The 22,445-nt window shown below is 37.3% G+C and overlaps 2 protein-coding genes across 4 annotated transcripts; both read right to left on the minus strand.

The window, feature by feature from the left end:
• Positions 1-4,921: 4,921 nt before the first annotated feature.
• Positions 4,922-8,572, minus strand: LOC127418230 (forkhead box protein I1-like). Its single transcript, XM_051658698.1, has 2 exons — positions 6,175-8,572; positions 4,922-6,036 (listed from the first exon to the last, which is right to left on the minus strand). Exons 1-2 carry the CDS (start codon positions 6,767-6,769, stop codon positions 5,471-5,473), a joined length of 1,161 nt encoding a protein of 386 aa, XP_051514658.1. The 5' UTR covers positions 6,770-8,572; the 3' UTR covers positions 4,922-5,470.
• Positions 8,573-8,656: 84 nt separating this feature from the next.
• Positions 8,657-19,980, minus strand: lcp2b (lymphocyte cytosolic protein 2b). 3 transcript variants are annotated; one of them, XR_007893352.1, is made up of 16 exons: positions 19,699-19,980; positions 18,882-18,944; positions 18,537-18,583; positions 17,747-17,812; positions 17,608-17,636; positions 17,473-17,507; positions 17,191-17,389; positions 16,994-17,079; positions 16,826-16,883; positions 16,664-16,750; positions 16,482-16,554; positions 16,316-16,382; positions 16,045-16,119; positions 15,604-15,759; positions 10,987-11,094; positions 8,657-10,868 (listed from the first exon to the last, which is right to left on the minus strand). XR_007893352.1 is itself a non-coding variant. In XM_051658278.1 (15 exons), exons 1-15 carry the CDS (start codon positions 19,774-19,776, stop codon positions 11,041-11,043), a joined length of 1,173 nt encoding a protein of 390 aa, XP_051514238.1. In that variant the 5' UTR covers positions 19,777-19,980; the 3' UTR covers positions 8,657-11,040. The 3 variants fall into 3 exon arrangements, 2 of the variants coding, with proteins under 2 accessions (XP_051514238.1, XP_051514237.1); XM_051658278.1 differs by having other exon boundaries at positions 8,657-11,094; XM_051658277.1 differs by lacking the exons at positions 8,657-10,868; positions 10,987-11,094 and adding an exon at positions 11,102-14,238.
• Positions 19,981-22,445: the final 2,465 nt, after the last annotated feature.

A 22,445-nucleotide genomic window follows, 5' to 3' on the forward strand; every position in this document is an offset into this window, starting at 1 on the left:
TTCATTTAATTTTATTTTTTCTTCCTAGAAGAATATACAGTATGTTTGGATTCAGGCCATGGATGATGTTTTCTTTCTCTTGTTTTCTCAGACTTGTGTTTTCATCCTTTTTTTCTTTTTCTTTTTTTTTTTTTTTTTCATTTAAGGATCCAGAAGACAGAACTGGTACCTTTTCTGGGCATGTAGGAAACAGGATTTCAGACATTTGTTTTACAGTGTTTTCCTGATTAAGTTGGATTTTTTATGTTAAAATATATTAATTGGATTTCTAGTCTTCTTAGAATTATTTACTGATTAAATTAATGGAATGACTTGATTTGAATCAAACGAGTGGAACTCAAGCAAGGGTTATATTTGAATTTAATTTAACTGAATTTTGAGTTGATTTTGAGTTGAATGTTGAGTTAAAAATTGTTATCTCTACATAATTCAGAATCGTTCAATGTAATATATAATTTATGACAATTGTATTTATGTAATTGTACAAAATGTTTTATTTTAATAATGTCATGATAAATCAAAACAGTATTAAAACAGTCCATCCAGAATTGTATTAATATTGCAATAGTGTGTGCGTGCTTACATGCATGCGTGTGTGTAAGTGTGCAAGGAAAGGAATGAGTGTGTGAGTGAATCAGTGTCATTCAAAATCAGACAGGTCAAAAGAACATCTAAGTGACTTTGTTGGAGAAGGTTAGCTGTGCATATGTGCTTCAGAACTTCAAGGACAGCCACTCTCCTGGGTCTCCTTAACATGTGTCTGAAGTGTGTGAGTGTATTTACACACAACAATCAATTGGAACTGGATGGTCTTTCTTCTGCCTGATAGACTGAATCAGAGCTTCATCTCTCTGCCTGACATCTTCGCGCTGAGTTTACTAAACATCACTAATCAGGCAATACTGTTTAGCTAATAACAGTGCAGCGCGTGGTTGCTGTTTTGGTTTCGGTGCTACTCGGTAGTTGGTCCCATTCAGAGCCCTATGTTCCCCATTTAAAACACAGTGTATGGACACAGATAAAAATAGAAAAATCAACAGCCTTAAAGCTTATCAGGTGTGTCATCACATTTGGCAGTTCAGTTTCAGCATTGGCCCCCTCCCCCAGACCACGTCATCGTCCTGATGGGCTTGTTCATGTCTGTTTAGAGTTTACTATATCAACACTACACAGAACCAGCTAGAATGCACCCCAACTTAATCTTATCATTGACAGCCCAAACACTGATAGGAAATATTAGGAATTTTACCCCTAACTACACTACTTTTGGTGGTTCTAAGAATTCATCAGCTTTTCAGTAATGGCTTAAAGAATAAATAAGCATGTTTGAAATTGTAATCAGTCTAAAACTATTTATAACCCTTTACAAAATCTAACCAAGGTAAATAATAAGACAAAGTCATAACTAAGCCTTTTTGGTGTTAGTAGATGCCAATAATGGCTCCAATATTAACTGTTATTGGTTGGAGGCTTGGAGCAGTATATTATAAAAAAAAACTATTCTTGGAATACACAGAACCCAGAGAAGCAGCATCCTTCATTGTAGTTCTGTTTGAAAGACAGGTGTGTGCCATACAACAGGCAGCAGGTGTAACAGAAGATATATAGATTTTATTTCAGCATTATACTGTTGAGCAATAATTCCACCCAGAGGCTACAGGAAAGTGTGTGTTTGGTGAGTGGATGTTGAGCAAGCATGGATCTCATTTTGTCAAGCAAAATAACAATGTGCTGTAAATTAGTCAAACACAATCGTAATCAGTGATTACTTACTACTGAAATCCTCCTCCCTCATAAAAGTCTACATACAGTTGTGCTCAAAAGTTTGCATAACCTTGGAGAATTGGTAATATATGTACTATTTTTAAAGAAAACATGAGTGAGCAGGCAAAACACATTTCTTTTATTTCTTATGGGATTCATATTCAACTGTAGGTTATAACAGAATGGCACAATCATAAAACAAAACATGGCAACAAAGAAAAAAATGAAATGACCTCTGCAAAAGTCTGCATACCCTTAGTTCTTAATACTGTGTATTTCCGCTTTAGCATCAATGACAGCGTGCAGTCTTTTGTAATAGTTGTCTATGAGGCCCCAAATTCTTGCAGGTGGTATAGCTGCCCATTCATCTTGGCAAAATGCCTCCAGGTCATGCAAAGTCTTTGGTCGTCTTGCATGAACCGCATGTTTGAGATCTCCCCAGAGTGGCTTGATGATATTAAGGTCAGGAGACTGTGATGGCCACTGCAGAACCTTCACCTTTTTCTGCTGTAACCACTGGAGGGTCAACTTGGCCTTGTGCTTAGGGTCATTGTCGTGCTGGAAAGTCCAAGAGCGTCCCATGCACAGCTTTCGTGCAGAAGAATGCAAATTGTCTGCCAGTATTTTCTGATAACATGCTGCATTCATCTTGCCATCAATATTCACAAGATTCCCCATGCCTTTAGAGCTCACACACCCCCAAAACATCAGTGAGCCACCACCAAGCTTCACAGTGGGGATGGTATTCTTTTCACTATAGGCCTTGTTGACCCCTCTCCAAACATAGCACTTATGGTTGTGACCATAAAGCTCTATTTTGGTCTTGTCACTCCAAATTACAGTGTGCCAGAAGCTGTGAGGCGTGTCAAGGTGTTGTCGGGCATATTGTAACCAGGCTATTTTGTGGCATTGGCACAGTAAAGGCTTCTTTCTGGCAACTTGACCATGCAGCTCATTTTTGTTCAAGTATTGTCGTATTGTGCTCCTTGAAACAACCACACCGTCTTTTTCCGGAGCAGCCTGTATTTCTCCTGAGGTTACTTGTGGGTTTTTCTTTGAAGCCCGAACAATTCTTCTGGCAGTTGTGGCTGAAATCTTTCTTGGTCTACCTGACCTTGGCTTGTATCAAGAGATCCCCGAATTTTCCACTTCTTAATAAGTGATTGAACAGTACTGACTGGCATTTTCAAGGCTTTGGATATCTTTTTATATCCTTTTCCATCTTTATAAAGTTCCATTACCTTGTTACGCAGGTCTTTTGACAGTTCTTTTCTGCTCCCCATGGCTCAGTATCTAGCCTGCTCAGTGCATCCACGTGAGAGCTAACAAACTCATTGACTATTTATACACAGACAGTAACTGCAATTTTAAAAGGCACAGGTGTGGGAAATTAAACTTTAATTGCCATTTAAAGCCAACTTTCCTTAAATTTGCTTTATTGTCAGTTTTTGTCAGCATATTTGTTTGTTCTGTTTCTTTTGGCACATCGAAGCAGAAGGTACAAAGTAGAACAAGTTCTTCTTCCCGACCTTCACCTGCCACAGCTGCCTGTAGTCTGGTGCTCGGCTGGCATGGAAATATAGGCTAAAGAATATGCCATGGGATAGGATATATGCACTGCTGCATAAAAATTAATCAAAGCAAATAACCAAAAATATATGTCATATTTGAAGAGTAGCTGTCTGTTCTCTTATATTAACTTTAATATTCCTATGTCCTTAGCTGTATTCGAATAACATATGTCTTTCTCTCCCTCAGAGATTTTTAACAGGTCAAAAGGCATTATAATAACTCCTCACACAGAAAAATCAAATTATATTATTGAAAATGATTCTCTGATGCGCTAAATAATGGCATGTGTTCTGCATGTAACCGTGAATGAAGAATGGCCTTAATAATAAATCCACAGATTTCTCAACAAAAATGTCAATTTCCCCATCTAAAAAGGAGCATCCTTTCGGCATGCATTTGCTTCAGGGCTCAGTCTCTATTTATTTAAACTTCTTCTTGCAAGCATTAAAAAGTAAGTAAAATGGAATATGGAGAAAGCAGATTTGAATAATTAAAAAAAAAAAAAGTAATTCAGTGATATCCTGAGGTGCACTGTGAGCTGTTATGCAAAACATTTGTTATTATATGATCTGAGCTGAAGGCTACTTGGTAAATTTCTACCTCCTAATAGGTCCTCTTAAGGCAGATAAAGACACCCAGATAAATTCACTTCTGTCAAGACAACTGATTTACTGATACAACTTGTCTGTTGGTGACCTCAACAACTTGGTGAAGGTTGCCAAACAAAACTCTCCATCATGTTGGCACTTAGAATGTTTATGGACATCTTGACAGTACAAACACACACACACACCCACACACACACACACACACACACACACACACAAACCCACATGCACACACCTCCTCTGCTCCAGAAATTGCCACTATTTGGAATAAACAATATCCTTAAATAGGATTAAACCAATACAAATTATAAAAACAGGCAAATTATTTAATATAAAAAAGTCCAAATAAATCTGTAGACATACATAAATCACATAATAATTTTTCCTTGTTTATGTATTTAGTAATTGTTGGATTATTAATGCATTTTGAGCATCCACAGATATGCACAAAAAAAAAAAAAAAAAAAAAAAAAAACAATAACACTATCCTTTGCCTTGTCAATGTCTACACTGAATGGTGGATGAACAATAGCAGAAAGTGAAGGAATCTGTTAACTATCAGTTACTGTGTGGCTGTAACAGATTTCTCATTAACTAAACAAATATCAACATCTCAATAGTGTGCTTTCTTTCAACATATTATAACCCATGTCATCATCACAATACAAATGCTGACAAATCTTTAGTTGAAGCCCTTCCAAAAACTGTGGGATCAGCAGTAGCCTACATAATCCCAAACGAGACACTTAAGAGAAAAAAGGGAGTGACTACAGTTAGACTGACCTGGTGAAACAAGTTATTTTTCCTTCAAGGTCATCTTTTTTGTTCTTTTTCTTTTTTTTTTTTTTTTTTTGTGGACACTCTAAATCTGAGTCAGGGTGTGCATTTCATAAAAAATCAAAGGGTGTATAATTCAAAAAAGTATTATTATTCAATAATAACATTCAGGCTAATGCTGTTTTAAATATTTTATTTAAAAAAAAAAAAAAAATACATACATCCCATTAAAGACCTCATAGTAAAATACACACAAACATTCACACAAACCCAACTTTACACAAAATACAGAAATGCTCTCAAGTTAAAACACAAAGTCTGACAGTATCATATTACAATGCCAGCATGCAGCAAAAGAAAATCTGCTTCACTGCATGTATTTCCTCCGTGGCCCGCATTAGACGTAATTTATCTGTTCGGTTTCATTGCAGGTACTTGAATTCAGTGTCAGTAATATGAGTTAAGTAAGAATAAGATAGCTGAGTAAAATGGCTTGATGTCAGCAGCCTACCCTAGATCAGAGCTACTTTGCTGGTGTCAGCCTGTCATATCTCATGCTGACTAGGCCATTCCTGTGGGAATTCATTCGTATCTCATGCCCACAGGACTCATCTCAGCGGAGTTCAGTTAAAGCAGGCCAACAACAGTATATAGTCTCATGAAAATAACAGTTTCTTTCCTTGCCCCAAGAGTCTGTTGTGTGAACTGATCATTAGCTTGTCTATTCTTGCTGTCACCTGCCTCCTCTCCTACACCTCTGTGCCCTCCCGGGGGTAAAGAATACCAGTCGAGCTCAAACTAGGGTAGAAATGCCCATTAAACTGACTAATAGCAGGGCCGCTGAAACCTAAAGTGGAGTGGGAGGGTGATGGGGAGATGGGAGTGGGTGGGGGCAATGGTGATGCCCACTCGGACACTGTGGCGCTGGGGGAGTAGGTGCTAAAGCCTGTTGGTTGTGAAGCTCTCTGTGCTCTGTCCACTGGCAGACTGAGAGTAAAGGGACGACTCAGGGGATCTTCGTCAACGTCTAGGGAACCAGCGGCCACACCAGACATCTCAGTCAGGAAGTTGCTCAAACATGGGGATGGACCCGTAGACACGGGTGAAGGACCCTTTTCAGGGGAAGTGGATATGTCAGAGGCTATATTTTTTGGGCTGCCTCTGCCATTACTGTCTCCTGACTCAGAGCCCAGATTCCCTCCAGAACTGCCCTTTTCTGGGAGACTTTCAGACTTTCTCTTCCTCTTGCGTCTGAAGTTGCCATTGTCAAACATTTTTTCACAGTTTGGATCTAAGGTCCAGTAATTACCTTTACCTTGAAAATAAGAGATAAATTATTAAAGGATTACATGATGAAAAGATTATTTAAAATGACTAATCATTTTGAATATATTATTATTATTATTATTATTATTATTATTATTATTATTATTATTGAGCCACACACACTTACCAGGGTCATCCTCATCTCGTGGGACCTTTTTGAAACAGTCGTTCAGTGAGAGGTTGTGACGAATAGAGTTCTGCCATCCAGCCTTGCTCTTGTTATAAAAGGGGAAGTTGTCTGCCACATATTGATAAATCTGACTTAGAGTCAGGCGACGATCAGGTGCACCATGTATGGCCATAGCAATCAGCGCTGAGTATGAATAAGGTGGCCTGACCAGCTTCATAAGATCCTCCTGAGAGGGCATGGAGAACCAGGCCAGATCACCTCCAGGACCGCCTGGTCCACCAGGTCCCAGATAAGGCCTTTGCATACCATAGTGCTGTGGAACGAAAGAGGGTCCCGCAGGGCCAGGTGTCCCACCCAGATAGGGAGTGCTGTTCATCCCTGGGCTGTTGAACCACAGGTAGGGGTTAGGAGATGAGGCAGCATAGTCTCCAAGGTCGTACGAGGAAGGGTTTGTTCGCTGTGGACTTGGCAGTGATGGAGGGGGATAGTAGCTGTCACTAAACAGACTCAATTCCGGAGGTTCCTGACCCAAGCTAGGAAACTGGGGCCCACATCTTGTCGGAGACTGACCTTGAGATTCATAGGTTGTCATCGCTTAATGATCCAAATGGTGCTCCACTTGGGATTAAAAAGTCAATTTTAGAGATTTTGCTTTCTAATGATGTGTTACTTCTTTTGTTGCCTTATCATCAAGGATTATTTCTCTGGATATCCAAAGTATTTCCAGCAAAGTGTGGTCCTACTTGTGTCCTCTCACAGTGCTATTCTACACTCTTCTGCTGTATCAACACTGTCACCTGTTGCACCTGTTTTATATATGCATATGAAGCACCGCCTCAGTCCCACCTTACTGAAATCTTCCACGTGTTCAGGCTCTTCCAGACACAGCCCCAACAACCACCCACTCCCCTCCACACAAACCAGTAGCACAACCACCATCACCTGAAGGCATTCAAAGAGTTCAGCCTGACACACAGGAATTTTCTGTTACAACCACATAAAACAATTGAAAACCATTTTTTTATTCTGTAACACTTTTAAACAAGGTTTCATTTGTTAACATTAGTAAAAGCATTAGGTATTATGACCTAACAATGGACAATATACAGTATATATTTTACATCATTCATTAATATTTGTTAATGCTAGTTTTCAAAACTACCAAATTGTTTCTTGTTAGTTTATGCATTAGTTCATAGTACATTAACTAATGTTAATATTTACAACTTTTGATTTAAAAAAATAATTAGTAGTACATGTTGAAATTAACCAATATCAATAAATGATTTTAATGTATTGTTCGATGTTAGTTCAGGTTAACTAATGCAGTTAACAAGTGGAAATTTTTTTTATTTTTTATTATTATTTTTTTTTTAATAAAGCCTTTTATTCAGCCACTTAATCCTTGAAACTTTTCAGTTGCAACTTTTCTATTAGAAGTAGAAGTGTTTACATAGTCATTCAAAAGTTCATAAAATAGACCGCTTATAAATTGCATCTCACTAAAGGGATGGATTGACTTGATCGATCGATGCAGTTTCTACATTTATAGCGACCACGTCCAAACTTCAATCAGCGTGAGTCTTCCGAGAAAGAGACATTACTAGGCGAGTTGATTCCTTGTGGCAATTTCAAGTGTAAACAGAGACTATTTAACAGAGACGGACCATTTCTAGTAAAAATGAATGGGAGAAATTGGAACGTCCAACCAAGGAGCTCTGAGCGCCCAACGGTAAGGCTGGGAATTGATTCCAAAAAGAATCGATTCCTCGATTCTGAGGCGCTGGGAATCGAGGATCGATTCAAAACGTTGGAATCGACTCCAAAGCTGGAGTTGATTCCTGCCGAGGAAACCGGTTGATATTTTCCTCGACCACTTAACTACTACACATTTTAGAAGCCTAACAGCACTAATACAATTTACAAAATGATAATAATATTACTGCATCTTAACGATCATCAATCTGACTCCAAGTCAAATCCGCTCCGTTTGTTCATCTGTATGAAGTAATCCCACAAACCCTTCAGCACATTTGCTTTCCAGACCTGGATAGTCTGCCGGTATTTTACTTTGGATTAAACTAATAATTAAGTAACATGCCAAATTTGTGACAGTAATTTGGCATACAATAATAACTTCCCCAATGTTACAACACAAGTCTGCACAAGGATATGGTAGAGTTGAGTCAGCTTCCCAGTTCACATCAATAAATCTGTGCTGCACTTATTAAAGCGAGAATCTAACACTTTCTTTATTCGTTCTCGACATTTTTACAGAGTTTAAAACCTTTTGCATATATAAATTTTTTAATTAGCCTGCATTTTACACAATTTTACATTAAAATTATATAAAAAATAATAATTAATAATTCAAAAACAAAAATGTTAAATACACGTAAAAACAAATATAATATATATATATATATATATATATATATATATATATATATATATATATATATATATATATAAAAGGTAGTGGACTATTACCGTACATTCTAATATAAACCTCTTTCTAAAGAAGAACTCATGAGTGGTAACAGACAATTTCAATAATGCTTTTAAGAATATTTTCGGTAGTTCTTGGAAATACAGGCGCATCTACTCAAACTTCCCTCAAATTTATCTCATGTGATTGAAGCATCACGCTTTGGTATGTGCACAGGCCCTGATTTAATTTTAGGATGGACATATTAATAGTAAATGTCATTCATGCTTTTATAAACAGTGCAAAGAACGCTTCGGAGTCGGTTCCAAAATTTCTGAAATCGAACAGCGCAACGGTCAACGGATGTAGAAAGGAAGTCCCGCCTTACAGGTAAAACTGTTAAAATGCGTTTTCAGCATAATCTGAGATACAGAAGCACAATTTATGATACAACTGTTGTTTGATTTTACTGCTGATTTGAAATATGTCATTTAGCTTGGCAAACAGTTTTTGAGATTTTGGTGTTCCCCCATTCAAGAAGATAGAAGCTGCATTGTCATGAATTGCTAGAAAGACTTTGGTTAAACCTGTTCGCGCGGAGAGCAGTTCAAATTGCGTGTGTCATGCAATGCTCGAGCAACTGTCAGAAACATTTAAAAAAAATTGTCAGCAGATCGCTATTTTACCAAGGTAAAGTGGTAAGGTTATGAATATCCACTTACACAACATTTGTTTTTATATACAATAGCACAACTAATTTAAATCAACTTTTTGTCCTGAGGTAAATTTGTGTGTCAAACAACCGTTGATAAAACAAGTAAACCAGATTATATATGTTTAAACCTGCTCTTCTGTCTTCAGTTCTTTAAAACCTAACGTTTAAAGTAAGTAACAACAGTCTAGTGGTTAAATAATTTGATAGTTGTTATCTGACGATATGTCGAGTGTGGAATTATGCAAAGACTTCAGTCTAGAGAGTTTACAACTAAACCAATTTTTGGAGAAGATGACTGAACAAATGGAAGATATTTCAGGTAGATAGCGCACTAGTGAATAATCTATCAAAGCAAAATTGCCTGAAGCACTGTGAGATAAAATGACTGTGTTAATAATCAACTTCTTTGTCCTCAGTGAAGTTGTCTTGGATGACCTATGACATGGTTGTGATGCGCACCAGCCAGATCTTGCTGAATCCCTTAACAGCCTAGAGAATAAGTTCCTCAAGTGCAAAATTGTAATCTGTGGCACTACTGATGGACAAGATCAAGAATCTCACCCTGCTGCTGAAGACCAGAATATCCCCCAAGAATAGATTTGTTTCAGTGGAGAGCAGCAGCCTCGGAGTTGGCAGTGTCAGATAGTTAAATGCCTAGGCAGTTAGATTAGCCAGTGATTTGATTGTGCCATATATATATCTGTGATAAATTCAAATTGTTTTGGAATGATTTTGTGATTCTGTGCCCTTACACAAATCAATACAAATATTAACAAAAAAATTGTGTACTGATTATGTACCTGATTTAATCTGTCATTGAATAATAAAAAGGGGCCCAAAGCTCTGAATGCTCCTTGTTGAGACACTGCAAGCACAAGTAATATTCCTTGAGTTTGTGTGCTTAGAGTACATGTGATTATCTGTAAATAAAGCAGATAAATATCTTAAATATTAGATTAGGATAGCCCCTAACAGCAACCTTTACTTCTGCTTATCATTTTAGTGCTCTTCTAACTTATTTTAACAAATGCTTTGCTGGTGGTGTTGTTGATTTATTTTGTGGACACATTTGGATCAATTCAAGAGTAGTGAAGACAGGGGAAGGTCCAGCTGATAGTGGGCAGGATCCCAGCAGCTGCGACGTTCTCCACTCCTTCGTCCGAGGCTCGTGGGGCAGCAGCTTCACTCGAGCGGCCCAGCTTCCCTGGGCCTCGGCACTTGAGGGGAATAGCGGGCCAGCATCCTGGCCCGTCGGCCATGATGCGTACACCAATCCCCAGTGTTGCATCTAACTCGTGCTGGGGTTCCAGGGTGCGGGTCCGGCGACACATCTAACTCGTGCCGGACCCTCCCTGCTCTGTTCCTGGACCTGCAAAGATGCTAGCAGGTAGAGACTGGTCTCCCGAGGAGAGGCACGCTCTGTGTTTAAAGGCAACAGTGATATGGCTCTTCACTGGGTTCAGGTGAGCCCCGTCACATGCTGCCAAACGGGAAAATGACACCATGGGCAATGATGATCCATGGGAGGGGTGTGTCATTCCATAACAACTGGTAAAAAAAAATTGAAAAAAAGAATTTTTACCGTCTTGAATAGCTAATGCGCATGCACGTTCTTACGTTAATTGACAGGCGATTTCTGCATCTAAAAGGTGATTGGCTATTTTACCTGTAAGGTAGGACTTCCTTCTACATCCGTTGAACGCTGGCTGCCACTGGGCATTCAAATTTCTCCCATCCATTTTAATAGAAGTGGTCTGTCTCTGCTAAATAGTCTCTGTTTTGACAAGCAGGAAATGTTTATGGAACATTGATGTCACTTGACGTCACCAACGAACAGTCCTTGAAATGGTCTATACTGATGTGCTTTTTTAAAGAACAGCTGTGTCTCCCATTGTTTACATTTAATTATAATGTGTGTCATCCCTTTTAGTTGGAAGACTACCTTTTAAATGGTAATATAATAATAATAATAATAATAATAATAATAATAAACAAATAAATAAAAAAACATAAACCCTTGTGTCTGTGAGTGACAGACCTGCTGATGGAGTCTGAGGGAAATGCCATACAGAGCAGTGAACAGAGTCACCGCTGGCCTTGATTATATCTTGAAACAGCTGGATTTAATGTCCGAATTGATGGACCAATTGGAAGGTAATGTTAGTAAAGACATTTTTATTTTTTGTTAGCATTATTCTATATATTTTCAGTGATTCTATTGACTGTTGGACCTGGTTGTCCCAGCATTTTGTTGATTTACATTAGTATTATAAAATAAATGTAATAATAGTTTTGAAAGTCCACTCAACACACACGTCTTGACAATTCTTTAATGTGCTGGCCGTTTGATAGTTGATTTACTTACAGTGTTGGCAGAAATTCTTCTGGTAGCTTTCAAATGGTTATTGTGTGAACACATTTTTGAAGAAAACGCCAAGGGCCTCAGTTAGTGAGGAGTCAAAGATATGATATGATATAATACAAACATATTAGCACTCAGATGAACCTCCCCCGAATCCTCAAGACTCAGCTGTCATTAATGTGTTTTATTATGTCATAGAGCCATTAAGCAGAGCAATAAAACATGTTGGCTAAATCTCTTGTTTCATGCCCTGTATACCCAGTTATGCATAAAAAAGTGTCAATGTATAATTTGACACTTATTCACATCTATGATGTACAAGGGAGAGAAATGGATTGTTGTTTCATTTAGTGGGTGATTATGACTTGCAACTGCCATATTTTAGATTGATTACTGCAATGTGATAATGGACTTATTGGAGGTTTCCTTGTTTATATATATAAGCAGCAGCCTTTGTCTAATACATAAGAGAATGCTCCTATTTACACTGGCGGCCAAAAGTTTGGAATAATGTACAGATTTGCTGTTTTGGAAGGAAATTTGTACATTAATTCACCAAAGTGGCATTCAACTGATCACAAAGTATAGTGAGGACATTACTGATGTAAAAAAAACAGCACCATCACTATTTGAAAAAAGTCATTTTTGATCAAATCTAGACAGGCCCCATTTCAGGCAGCCATCACTCCAACACCTTATTCTTGAGTAATCGTGCTAAATTGCTAATTTGGTACTAGAAAATCACTTTCATTATATCAAACACAGTTGAAAGCTATTTGGTTTGTTAAATGAAGCTTAACATTGTCTTTGTGTTTGTTTTTGAGTTGCCACAGTATGCAACAGATTGGCATGTCTTAAGGTCAATATTAGGTCAAAAATGGCAAAAAAGAAACCGCTTTCTCTAGAAACTCATCAGTCAATCATTGTTTTGAGGCATGAAGGCTATACAATACTTGAAATTGCCAAAAAACTGAAGATTTAACAAAGGTGTACACTACAGTCTTCAAAGACAAAGGACAACTAGCTCTAACAAGGACAGAAAGAGAAGTGGAAGGCCAGATGTACATTTAAACAAGAGGATAAGTACATCAGATTCTCTAGTTTGAGAAATAGACACCTCACATGTCCTCAGCTGACAGCTTCATTGAATTCTACCCGCCCAACACCAGTTTCATGCACAACAGTAAAGAGAAGACTCAGGGGTGCAGGCCTTATGGGAAGAACTGCAAAGAAAAAGCCATTTGTGAAACAGAAAAACAAAAAGAAAAAGTTACAGTGGGCAAAGAAACACAGACATTGGACAACAGATAATTGGAAAAGAGTGTTATGGATCTTAACCCAATTCAGCTTTTGTGGGATCAGCTAGACTGTAAGGTGCGTGAGAAGTGCCCGACAAGACAGCCAAATCTATGGCAAGTGCTACAGGAAGCATGGGGTGAAATGTCACCCGAGTATCTGGACAAACTGACAGCTAGAATGCCAAGGATCTGCAAAGCTGTCATTGCTGCACATGGAGAATGTTTTGATGAGAACTTTTTGTAGTAGTTTAAGAAGTTTTTTTTTTTTCAAATTGTAATAGTAATTTTTCACGTTATTAATGTCCTGACTATACATTGTGATCAGTTGAATGCCACTTTGGTGAATAAAAGCACCAATTCCTTTCCATAAGAGCAAAATCTGTACATTATTCCAATCTTTTGGCTGCCAGTGTATATACTCTAATTATAGTAAACATAGCCAGTCTGTGCTAGTTTTAGTCAGTCATAATGAGAATGAGAATGAGAGTGGTCTGTGCTTTTGGTGTTCTTCTAGCTGCATGTTCAACCACTTTACTCTTTGTTTTCAGTGAAAATCCAGCTTCTGCAGTGTAACCTGACTGTGTGCTTCACAAAAAAAAAAAAAAAAATGGCATGACTTCAGACCGACATGGACACCCCAGCGTGGTTGAGCAGAGCTGAGACGATGGGAGACTAAAGAAGTAACTCAAATTAAGTAGATTTGTAGGGTGGATTCAGCTATAATATGTGCTCTGTCCCTTTAACAGCACAATTTCATAAGCAGCATTAACAAACTCTGAGAGCACATATTTAGAATTAAAACTAAAGGCATTTCATTGTGCATGTAACAATTTAATTTAGAACAGACAAGTGAACAATTAAAATGAAAATATTACCTCTGAATTAAAAACTTTGAAATGTTTTAAACATGTACCTCTGCTTGAAAAAATGTACTCAGACTTGTCTGATTGAATTATACTGAATATGATTTATTAGTATAGCTTTCTAGTTATGTTTTTTTTTTTAAGTGTATAAATATCCTGGCGATGAAACACATCATAATCGGTGCATTTTCCACAAAGCCTTGAATTCCAAATCTGCCTCACATTGGAACCCAGTCAGAATTGTGTAGATGGCATGTCTACTGTCTGGCTCAGAAGCCTGCTGGGTGCATGAGACAGCACTGTCGCTGAGGTCCAGCTCCACGCTCCATTGCATCTATCAGAATCAGTGGTGTCTTCATGTGGTGTGTGACCATGTCCATAACACTGGAAAAATTCTGTGACACACATGCAGTCGATTGGTTGAGGGTGTCTGTCTGTCAACAGTGGTTCTCAACAACTGGTTTTGCTTTAGGACTCAAAATTGTTTAACATACAAAAAGAAACAACTTTATTAGTGTTGCCATAAACTGCTTAGGCCCAACCATATGCAAAAAAAATTTTTTTTATTATTATTTTGAGTTTGATTGGACAAAAAACTTTTGACTTCATCAACAAAAGAAATCATATAAAAGATATATGGGATGCGTTTTGTCACTTTTGAAAGTATTTAGCATTTTCTACTGTCCATGATCCTTACAGAACAGACTTGCCACCAGGCCTGGCTCCAGCTTTAGGGTGTAAGGTGTCTCATAGGACCCTTGGGTGAGCCAAACAGTTGGAGTGGTGGGTGGGGGTGTGGTTACCAAGGTGGGCCAAGCTCATGATTTGGTGGGCCTTAACCCCCAGTTGAGAACCACTGATCTAAAACACAACTGTTCACTCTGATGGCTGCTGTGGGTTTTTATCAGGGCTGTTGATTTAACAAGCTAATTCAGTGCAATCAAATAAATAAATAATGCAATAAAAAAATGTGTACAATTAATTATGCCCCTGGACCATAATAAGGAATTTTCCTACCACTGAAGCAATGCAAGCTTGAAGTACCACCTTCATGTTTTTACAAGTCTTTATGAGTCAGCAGGGGACAGTAAGCACAACTCCAGATGTACAGGCAATGAGTTCCGCAGGCAACAAACTACACTGACAGCAGATAGCACAAGATGAGGATGTGTTCTTGCGTTCAAACACAGCTGGACGAAGTGCAACTTCGAATGCAGGGGTCTCGAGATGTGTTTTTCTAAGTTTCAAACTATGTTTAAATTGACAGCATGTTTTATGAGGCGACACAACAAAAGTGAGACTTCAAAAGCGCCCGTCCGATGCATTTGTACATAGATGCATCCTTAGCTTAGACAGATCGACAAATTCAATTGCAAAAAGTATTTTTGTGGACTGTAGGCCAAAAATGGTATGGAAATAATATATTGACTTCTGAAGTCACTTTCTGTATTGTCTCATCAATGCTTTACTCATCTGCCATGATAATGTATTGTATTTTAATTATATGAATTATTACATTTATTATAGATTATAGTTATTATTTATAATCATTTAATCATAAGATATTAAATTAGTTTCATTTGGGGGCCTTTCTCAGCAAATATTGATATTTGCGATTAATTTAAATTAATTTGATTATTAATCGTTATTGTATGTAATTAATTAGATTTTTAAAAAATTATCTATTTATAGCCCTTGTTTTTATTTAATCAGGACATCATTCATGACACACACTTCTGTCAGAATAAACAGATGCTTACCTCTATGCCATTTAGGCCTGTGCCCAGGGAATAACCACTGTTGTTTCCAAGGCAACGGATCTGGATGTTGTACACTTTTTGTTGGTGCAGCACCATAAGTGTATATGGCTGGTCTTTGCCTCCTTTTGAGCTGTCTCTCACCAAGAAAGTGCCATCCTGAAAGAAGACTTTATGTCAATCAGTCGAAGCACTCATATGCAGTTATTTCTTAATTTCCTCATACTGTTACTTGCTCTCTTCTCTCTCACTCAATCTTCTCATATACCTTATATATGGGTATAAAATACAGCTGTATTCCTGTACATTTCTTTTAACTCCAGTATTCATTTCAACCCCAATAACAGCTCTTTTAAATCCATATTATGATAGAATTGTTTGAAGGGAGGGTTTGCAATTGATAAATCTTAAATATTTTTGTAATTAAGCAGTGGTTGGACTCACTTTATTCACTTGTCTGAGGGAGAGTTCTGACTCGCCTCGTTTCATTTGCCCCACGTACCACTGTGGATCCATGCCCTGTGCGCACAGCAAAATTGCAACCTTTACTGTTCATTTTCTTTGTTCAACTTCCTTGTCAAACACAGCACAGGGCCAATGTAACAACAGTGCCATCTTGTGGCTGTAAACTCTACCTGCATTATCCAGTTTAGAGCACGAGGTGTCTGTGTGAAATGTTTACTGTCATGTATATAGTTATTTGGATTTTCTTTACCTGCTCCATCATCACATTTGATGGTATAGGAGGGGGCGGAAACTCCTCCCACTGTTGGGAGTTACATCTGTGTTGAAAGATTAAAGAATAAAATAATTATGTTGGTGCAGTATTGCCCTCTAACTTTATAGGACTGATTGTAAGTTCAGTTGATGGAGATACATACATCTGGTTGGGTAATATCACTGCTTTTGAGGCCATTGGTAAGCTGTTAGTCACGTTTAAAGGATTGCTTCTTGCTGCAAGGATGAACAATTATGTTTAAATGAAATGCTTTGTGATATTTCCAGGTAAAGATCTAAGAAGTTCAAATTAAACATTAAACTGAGTAGTTTAAATCAGTGGTACCTGGTCTGCCAGTATCATTTTTGAAGAGAGTAGATAAGCCCGGTTTCTTACTGCGATCTATCACTGGCACAGCTGGATCAGGTTTGGCTGTGAATACGATTTTAAGAACATTCAGACATCGTGATGTGAAATATAGGATGATTTGAAAGTAAGCACACTTACTTGGGGGCACGAAAGGCCTTTGTGGAGAGGGATTCAGTCGTGATGGAGGCTTAGATATCTGAATGTAAAGAAAGGTTCATGAGTCATCTTGGGCACAACCTTAAATTTAGGAGCATTCTTAGTACTGTATATAGAACCTATGAGAATGCTTAGAACAGTTTCACCTACATTCATAGGGACTCTGGGAAGGGATGCAGACCTATTGTCTTGATTTTGCCTTGTAGTCCGGTCACATGAACCACGAGGGGCGCTATCTACACACACCAAAATGAGAGAGGGATTCTTTCAGATTTTAATGCTTGCGTTTTTTTTTTACTCATATGCAAAAAGTAATCATTTGTGATAACAGTGGTATTGTGTGTTACCCAAATAATCACCATCTCCCAGAGGCTTAGCAACGCGGAAGTGACTCGGTATGTCAGACGTTATTTCAGCAGGTGGTGGTTCATAGTCGTCATTACTGTTCACCTCTTCCTCTAAATCGCGTGAGGCTGCACATATGTAATTGTCATCATGGTCGTTGTTATCTGGCTGTTCATATTCACTGTCACTTTCTTCTTGGTCCTAGAAAACAGTTGCATTAAATTAAGTTCCTGTAGGTGATGAGGTGAACATGGAGAACTCTTGGAAAATATTTAAAGACTCACAAATTCATCAGAATCCCAACCTCCAACATTAGGCTCTAAATGTTTTCGAAGAGATTAAGACATGTTTTAGGCTGTGCCTACTGGTTTAGGGTGTGTAAACACATTTATTTGTGACACAACTATATTAAGAGCTACCTTGGTTTGGAGGCATCAGATGTTCTGATCTGGGCAAGGTGAAAGATTTAAAGTTAATGAAAAACTCAAGAATACAGGTTTAGACAGTTAAAAAATGGCAATTTAATTATGAAGTATTATACAATATAAACTTGCTTACCGATTAAATGGATTCTTCCTTTGTTTGTTAGTTTGGTTAATATCTTTGCATATCTTTGTGATATATCTTACAAAAACAAAAAGCAAAATTAATTAAATAAAGCTATATAACGAAAAGTATAAATGAGCTTAACAGGCTTAACAGCTGGTCAGAACAGCTAATTCAGTGTACAGGGGTAAAAAAAAAAATGGCAGTATAAATGGCAACACACTCTCACAGTGAAATCGTAAGGATGCGTATGACTTTTCTACATTTGGCTAATTCGTATGATATTGTACGACTGCACTCCTTCACTACAGCCAATGACGTCGCTGGACATCGTTTTCATCTAATACGTGACAATTACTTGCTTCTGTCACACACAACAGCTTCCTGTCATGATTACATACTTTACTGATCGGTTGATTAGGTTTAGATAAGGGGTTTGGGTAAGGGCATAATATTAATAAGCATGTCCTTGACACCTCACGCAAAACTCGTGCTTACTTCCGCATTACACATCTGGGCATTTGCACGTGATGAAATCGTAGGAATTCATACGAAATAGCCAACTCGTAAAATATGTACGAATTTTCGTGAGATCGGGTTGCATAAACTACACATTCATTATGTAAAAGTCATTCATGGTGAATTACTTTGTACTTTTAAGTGACACTTTGTAAGGCTTTTTGCGTATAGGCCTGTGTTCCTGCAGCCGCTGATAATGGCATGTCCTTTTTTATTAACAATCTTGTTTAGTTAATATCTTTCTGTCATGTTTTTGTATTTTTTTGTTAAGCTTAAAACTTACGGTATATGTGCTGTGGGGAACTTCTTAAGTTCCTTATCAGTCATATTCTAGAACAAGACAGAAATAGGAATAATTTGTTAAATATTGTGTTTTGACTCATTTCAATGCATGTACATTTGAAGGCATTTGTATATTATTTAATGATGTGTACAGTTTAAATATAAACGACAAGCATTTGAAGAGGCCTTGGAAGTCTGAATGTGCATAAAAATCTTAGAATTACGGCTTTCCCCAAATGTAATACAATATAGTGCATGAAGCAAAGTTTTAATACATTTGTAGTAGCCTAGAGTCTGTTGTAGCCTATAGTTCTAGTAAATTCATCAAAAAGAGAGTAAAGTTCACCAAGAATCTTGCGCCACTCATATTACTTTTCTTCACCACTCTGTCACACCCCAACAGTCTCATCTGAAACAGAAAAAAATGTGTGAAGACCAAAAACTGCAATTACACTTACTACTTACTTCTTCACTCAGTCTTGAGCATTTTATAAACCCTCTTTCTTATGATAAAGAAAATAGACACAATAGCTGTTTAATCCAAGATAACCAGGTGAAAACCAGTCAGGATTTGCTGTTCACTATTTGCTATTAACTCGCTGTTTCAAAACTGTACAATAGGGCATAGTTTATATCTCTCTTTTTTATACATTACATCTGTTTTGGACAGTTTCTGAGATGATTGGTCAGCATAATTGCAAGAGATTGGTAATTATACTGTACCAAAACATGTCTCTAACTTTAAAATAGACTTTAACAGAAATTTTCACAAAACCACATTGTGTGACAACTTATGAGCCACACTTGAAGTGCTGCAACTGAAGAGTTACAGTGAGAAATCTGATAAAAATACAAAAATGACAAAGTGAAACTTTAGAATGATCCCCTATTAAGAGCTTTATTCTGAAAATGCCATGTAAGCAGTTCACTTGACAAGCCTTTTGACTGCTAAAGGCTTCATTATGCTATGAGCTTCAATAATTTCTGTCTACTGGATTTCAGTTAGGTTAGAGGCAAAAAGTATCTAAATCTAAAGAGTAAATAAATGCTTAATTTTACAATTATTATAATTTCAACAGAATATGCTTTTAATATATTTCCCTTTAATTGAACACATCTTGTCATTTTGTCAAAGCAAAATAGGATGAACTCGTCATACTCACTTTTTTTAGATAGTCAGCTAAGTTTGCACAGTTCCAGCCCATCACCTCTGACTTGGTCGGCAGACTTTCAGTACTCATTGTGGTTGGAATAGCTGTTTTGTAGAATATTTGATGTTGACTGTTCTACAGTTGCAGCTGCTTCTTGCTGTAGAGCTTTTAATTAGAAATAAAGCAGCTTTGATGAGGATGGCTATCAAAGAACAGCTTTGGTGAGGATGGCTAGTTGTAATGTTGACAACGCAGAATGTCAGCTTCTCAGCTCTCTCTGTTTCCTGTTACTTTGTTTAGAGGAAGTGCCTAATCACCAAAGACGTGAGTGTGAGCTTACAGGCTCACAGAAAATGACTTGGACAGTGTATAAGGAAAGACGTGTTTACATTTATAATAAATATTGTTGCATCGCTTGCCAATACAAAATACAAAGAGTGCTATGCATCATCATCCCTGGGGCTCATTCACCTGTTATGCATAGTATTTTCCAAACACAGAGAAAGGAAACATCCCTTTTAGGAACAGATCTGCATGCAATCTAACACTAATGTGAGAGAGGTGAAGGCACTCATCAGTCAACTGCAGGCCAGCAGGACTGCCATATTGAAGTAGCTACTTCCCCAGGGGGCTTTGCATAGGGCTACCGCCTTTCATTTTAGGCTGTAAAAAGCAGAAGGAACTTTTGTTGCAGGAAGTTTTAGGCGTTAAATATATCTTAATGATCACACCACCACATACTGCATATTCAACCTAATAAAGTGTTAAATGAATTCCTTTTGGGGTCTTATAGGTCATTTTCTAGGTTCTAGTTTAATGCTGGATTTAACAACATAAAGTGCTTTACTATTTTGCAGATATAGATGTAAATAGGAGACAATAGTACTAAATGACATGATCAAATATCAAATTAGCAAAATTCTATGATAACAACATGTCATGTAAAAGAAAACCTAGAGCGCCAGAACCCTCTAAGACATCACAAATAAGTCAGGGAGTCAACACTTACCTTGATGGAGAGTGTGTCTTCTGATGAAGAAACAGGGCATTCCTGGTCTTTGTCATGCACAAATGGCATCCTTTGGGCTAAAAGGAAATAGGTCTTTTGTGGAGTGGAGCAGACTGGGATCACTGTTAGTGCTGGGGTTTTGAAGTTCGTAAACTAAAGGGCTGCACTGAGATTACAACCTGATTCTTTCCATATGAAAGGTCAGTAAAATAAGAGACAAGGAGGGGAAAGGGATGGGGGTCATGGCTGAGATGACAGCAACATGGTACTGTATTTGAGGGGATGGCCACTTTGTCTCTTATTCATCAGAGCTCAGCAGGGTGGCGTGGGGAAAAAAACATGGCATCCTAAAAGGGAAATAAGCATTCTAAAATGAGGACATATTTAACTAAATAATTTTCTATTGATTGGAGTTCTTTGTGTAAAATTAGGTTATTTCTTGATATTATCATTTTGAAAACTACACTTAGGGAATGATTGATAACATTGAATTAAAATCAGTGTACAATACACAAATGTTTAAAATGTTAAGAAGGTGTGTAGTACTTGCCATTTTAAATGATAAGAATGATAATATTATATTGGGTGTTTCTTCAACTTCAGGCACTTTAGAAAGTAAAAACAAATTCAGTTTAATTAATTTGTCTACTAACAATGTCCAACAGTGTAGCATGTATGAAAGGAGATTTATAAAGTACCCACCACAGTGTAATTTTCGTTACAGTACATCTCAAATTCTGTATCTGTGTTTAATAGTTCTGTGGTGTAAGTGACAGTGATGGAAATGACAATTTTTTATATTTTTTAAATCAAATGGCCAACACCTTTGGCTTGCTAAGACTAATAACATTTTATGTATATCCTAAATACATTTAAATTATCGTATGTAGGATCATAAAATTTTCTATTTTTTTGTTTAATTTGCCAAAATTACAGCTTGATTGGAAATGACACCCAATAAAAACATTCTGGACACCAGATATTTACCTTGATTTTTTTTTTTTTTTTTTTTTTTTCAAAGCATGCTATCTTTACTGACACTTTTGTTGACTTGGTTAAAAAAAATATATATATATATTTATTAGGGGCAAAATTGTTTTGTGTGCAGAATGACGCCACAACTCTGGTACAGTTGTAATTTTTGAAAAATTGTTGGAAAACATTTTTACATAAATATTGAATTGGTTTTATATTTAATTCACTCTTTGTTTAGATTATCATAATTTTAAACATGTAATAATTTGTATTTTTATTATGGATTTTCATAGTTTAATATTTAAAGTCTGGGTCTGGGACAAGGCTACAACCTTAAAATCTATGCATACAAGGCGTTTGAAGAATACTGCAAATAAATGATGAAAAGTTTCCAAGTCTGTTTTAATGTGACCTTCATGTAACAAAAAGAAAAAAAGTTGAAATCTGTTAATTTTATTAAAAATCAACCCCTAAGACATGAAAATACCATAAGTGGAAGAAATCCCGATTTATTTATTTTTTCACCTCCCTGCAGTCCAATCATTTTGTCAGTTATCATGCCAGTAACCAAGGGAAGTAAATAAAGTCACCTTAACATACTATATTCTGAGTGCATCAAGAGTACCACCCCCCTATCCTCTGAGCCAGACCCCCCACTGGAGCCAATATCCCATCATTCATCAGGCCAGACAGTTTGGCAGATTTATGGCCTGTCCTACTGAGCAAATTGACTATGCATCAAGTAATAGCCAAACTTAGGGGCAATCTGTTGATT

This window comes from Myxocyprinus asiaticus, chromosome 27 (assembly GCF_019703515.2).
Source record: "Myxocyprinus asiaticus isolate MX2 ecotype Aquarium Trade chromosome 27, UBuf_Myxa_2, whole genome shotgun sequence".
NCBI classification, from domain to species: domain Eukaryota; kingdom Metazoa; phylum Chordata; class Actinopteri; order Cypriniformes; family Catostomidae; genus Myxocyprinus; species Myxocyprinus asiaticus.

Bases quoted from the DNA above. Each gene is read 5' to 3' on its own strand.
- LOC127418230 (XM_051658698.1), bottom strand. From the start codon at position 6,769: ATGACAACCTATGAATCTCAAGGTCAGTCTCCGACAAGATGTGGGCCC. The intron at 6,037-6,174 runs GTAAGTGTGTGT...CTTATTTTCAAG, and splicing joins ACGAGATGAGGATGACCCTG to GTAAAGGTAATTACTGGACC.
- lcp2b (XM_051658277.1), bottom strand. From the start codon at position 19,776: ATGAGTACTGAAAGTCTGCCGACCAAGTCAGAGGTGATGGGCTGGAAC. The intron at 18,584-18,881 runs GTGAACTTTACT...GTCTTGTTCTAG, and splicing joins TGAGTGGCGCAAGATTCTTG to AATATGACTGATAAGGAACT. The intron at 17,390-17,472 runs GTGAGTCTTTAA...ACTGTTTTCTAG, and splicing joins GTTGGGATTCTGATGAATTT to GACCAAGAAGAAAGTGACAG.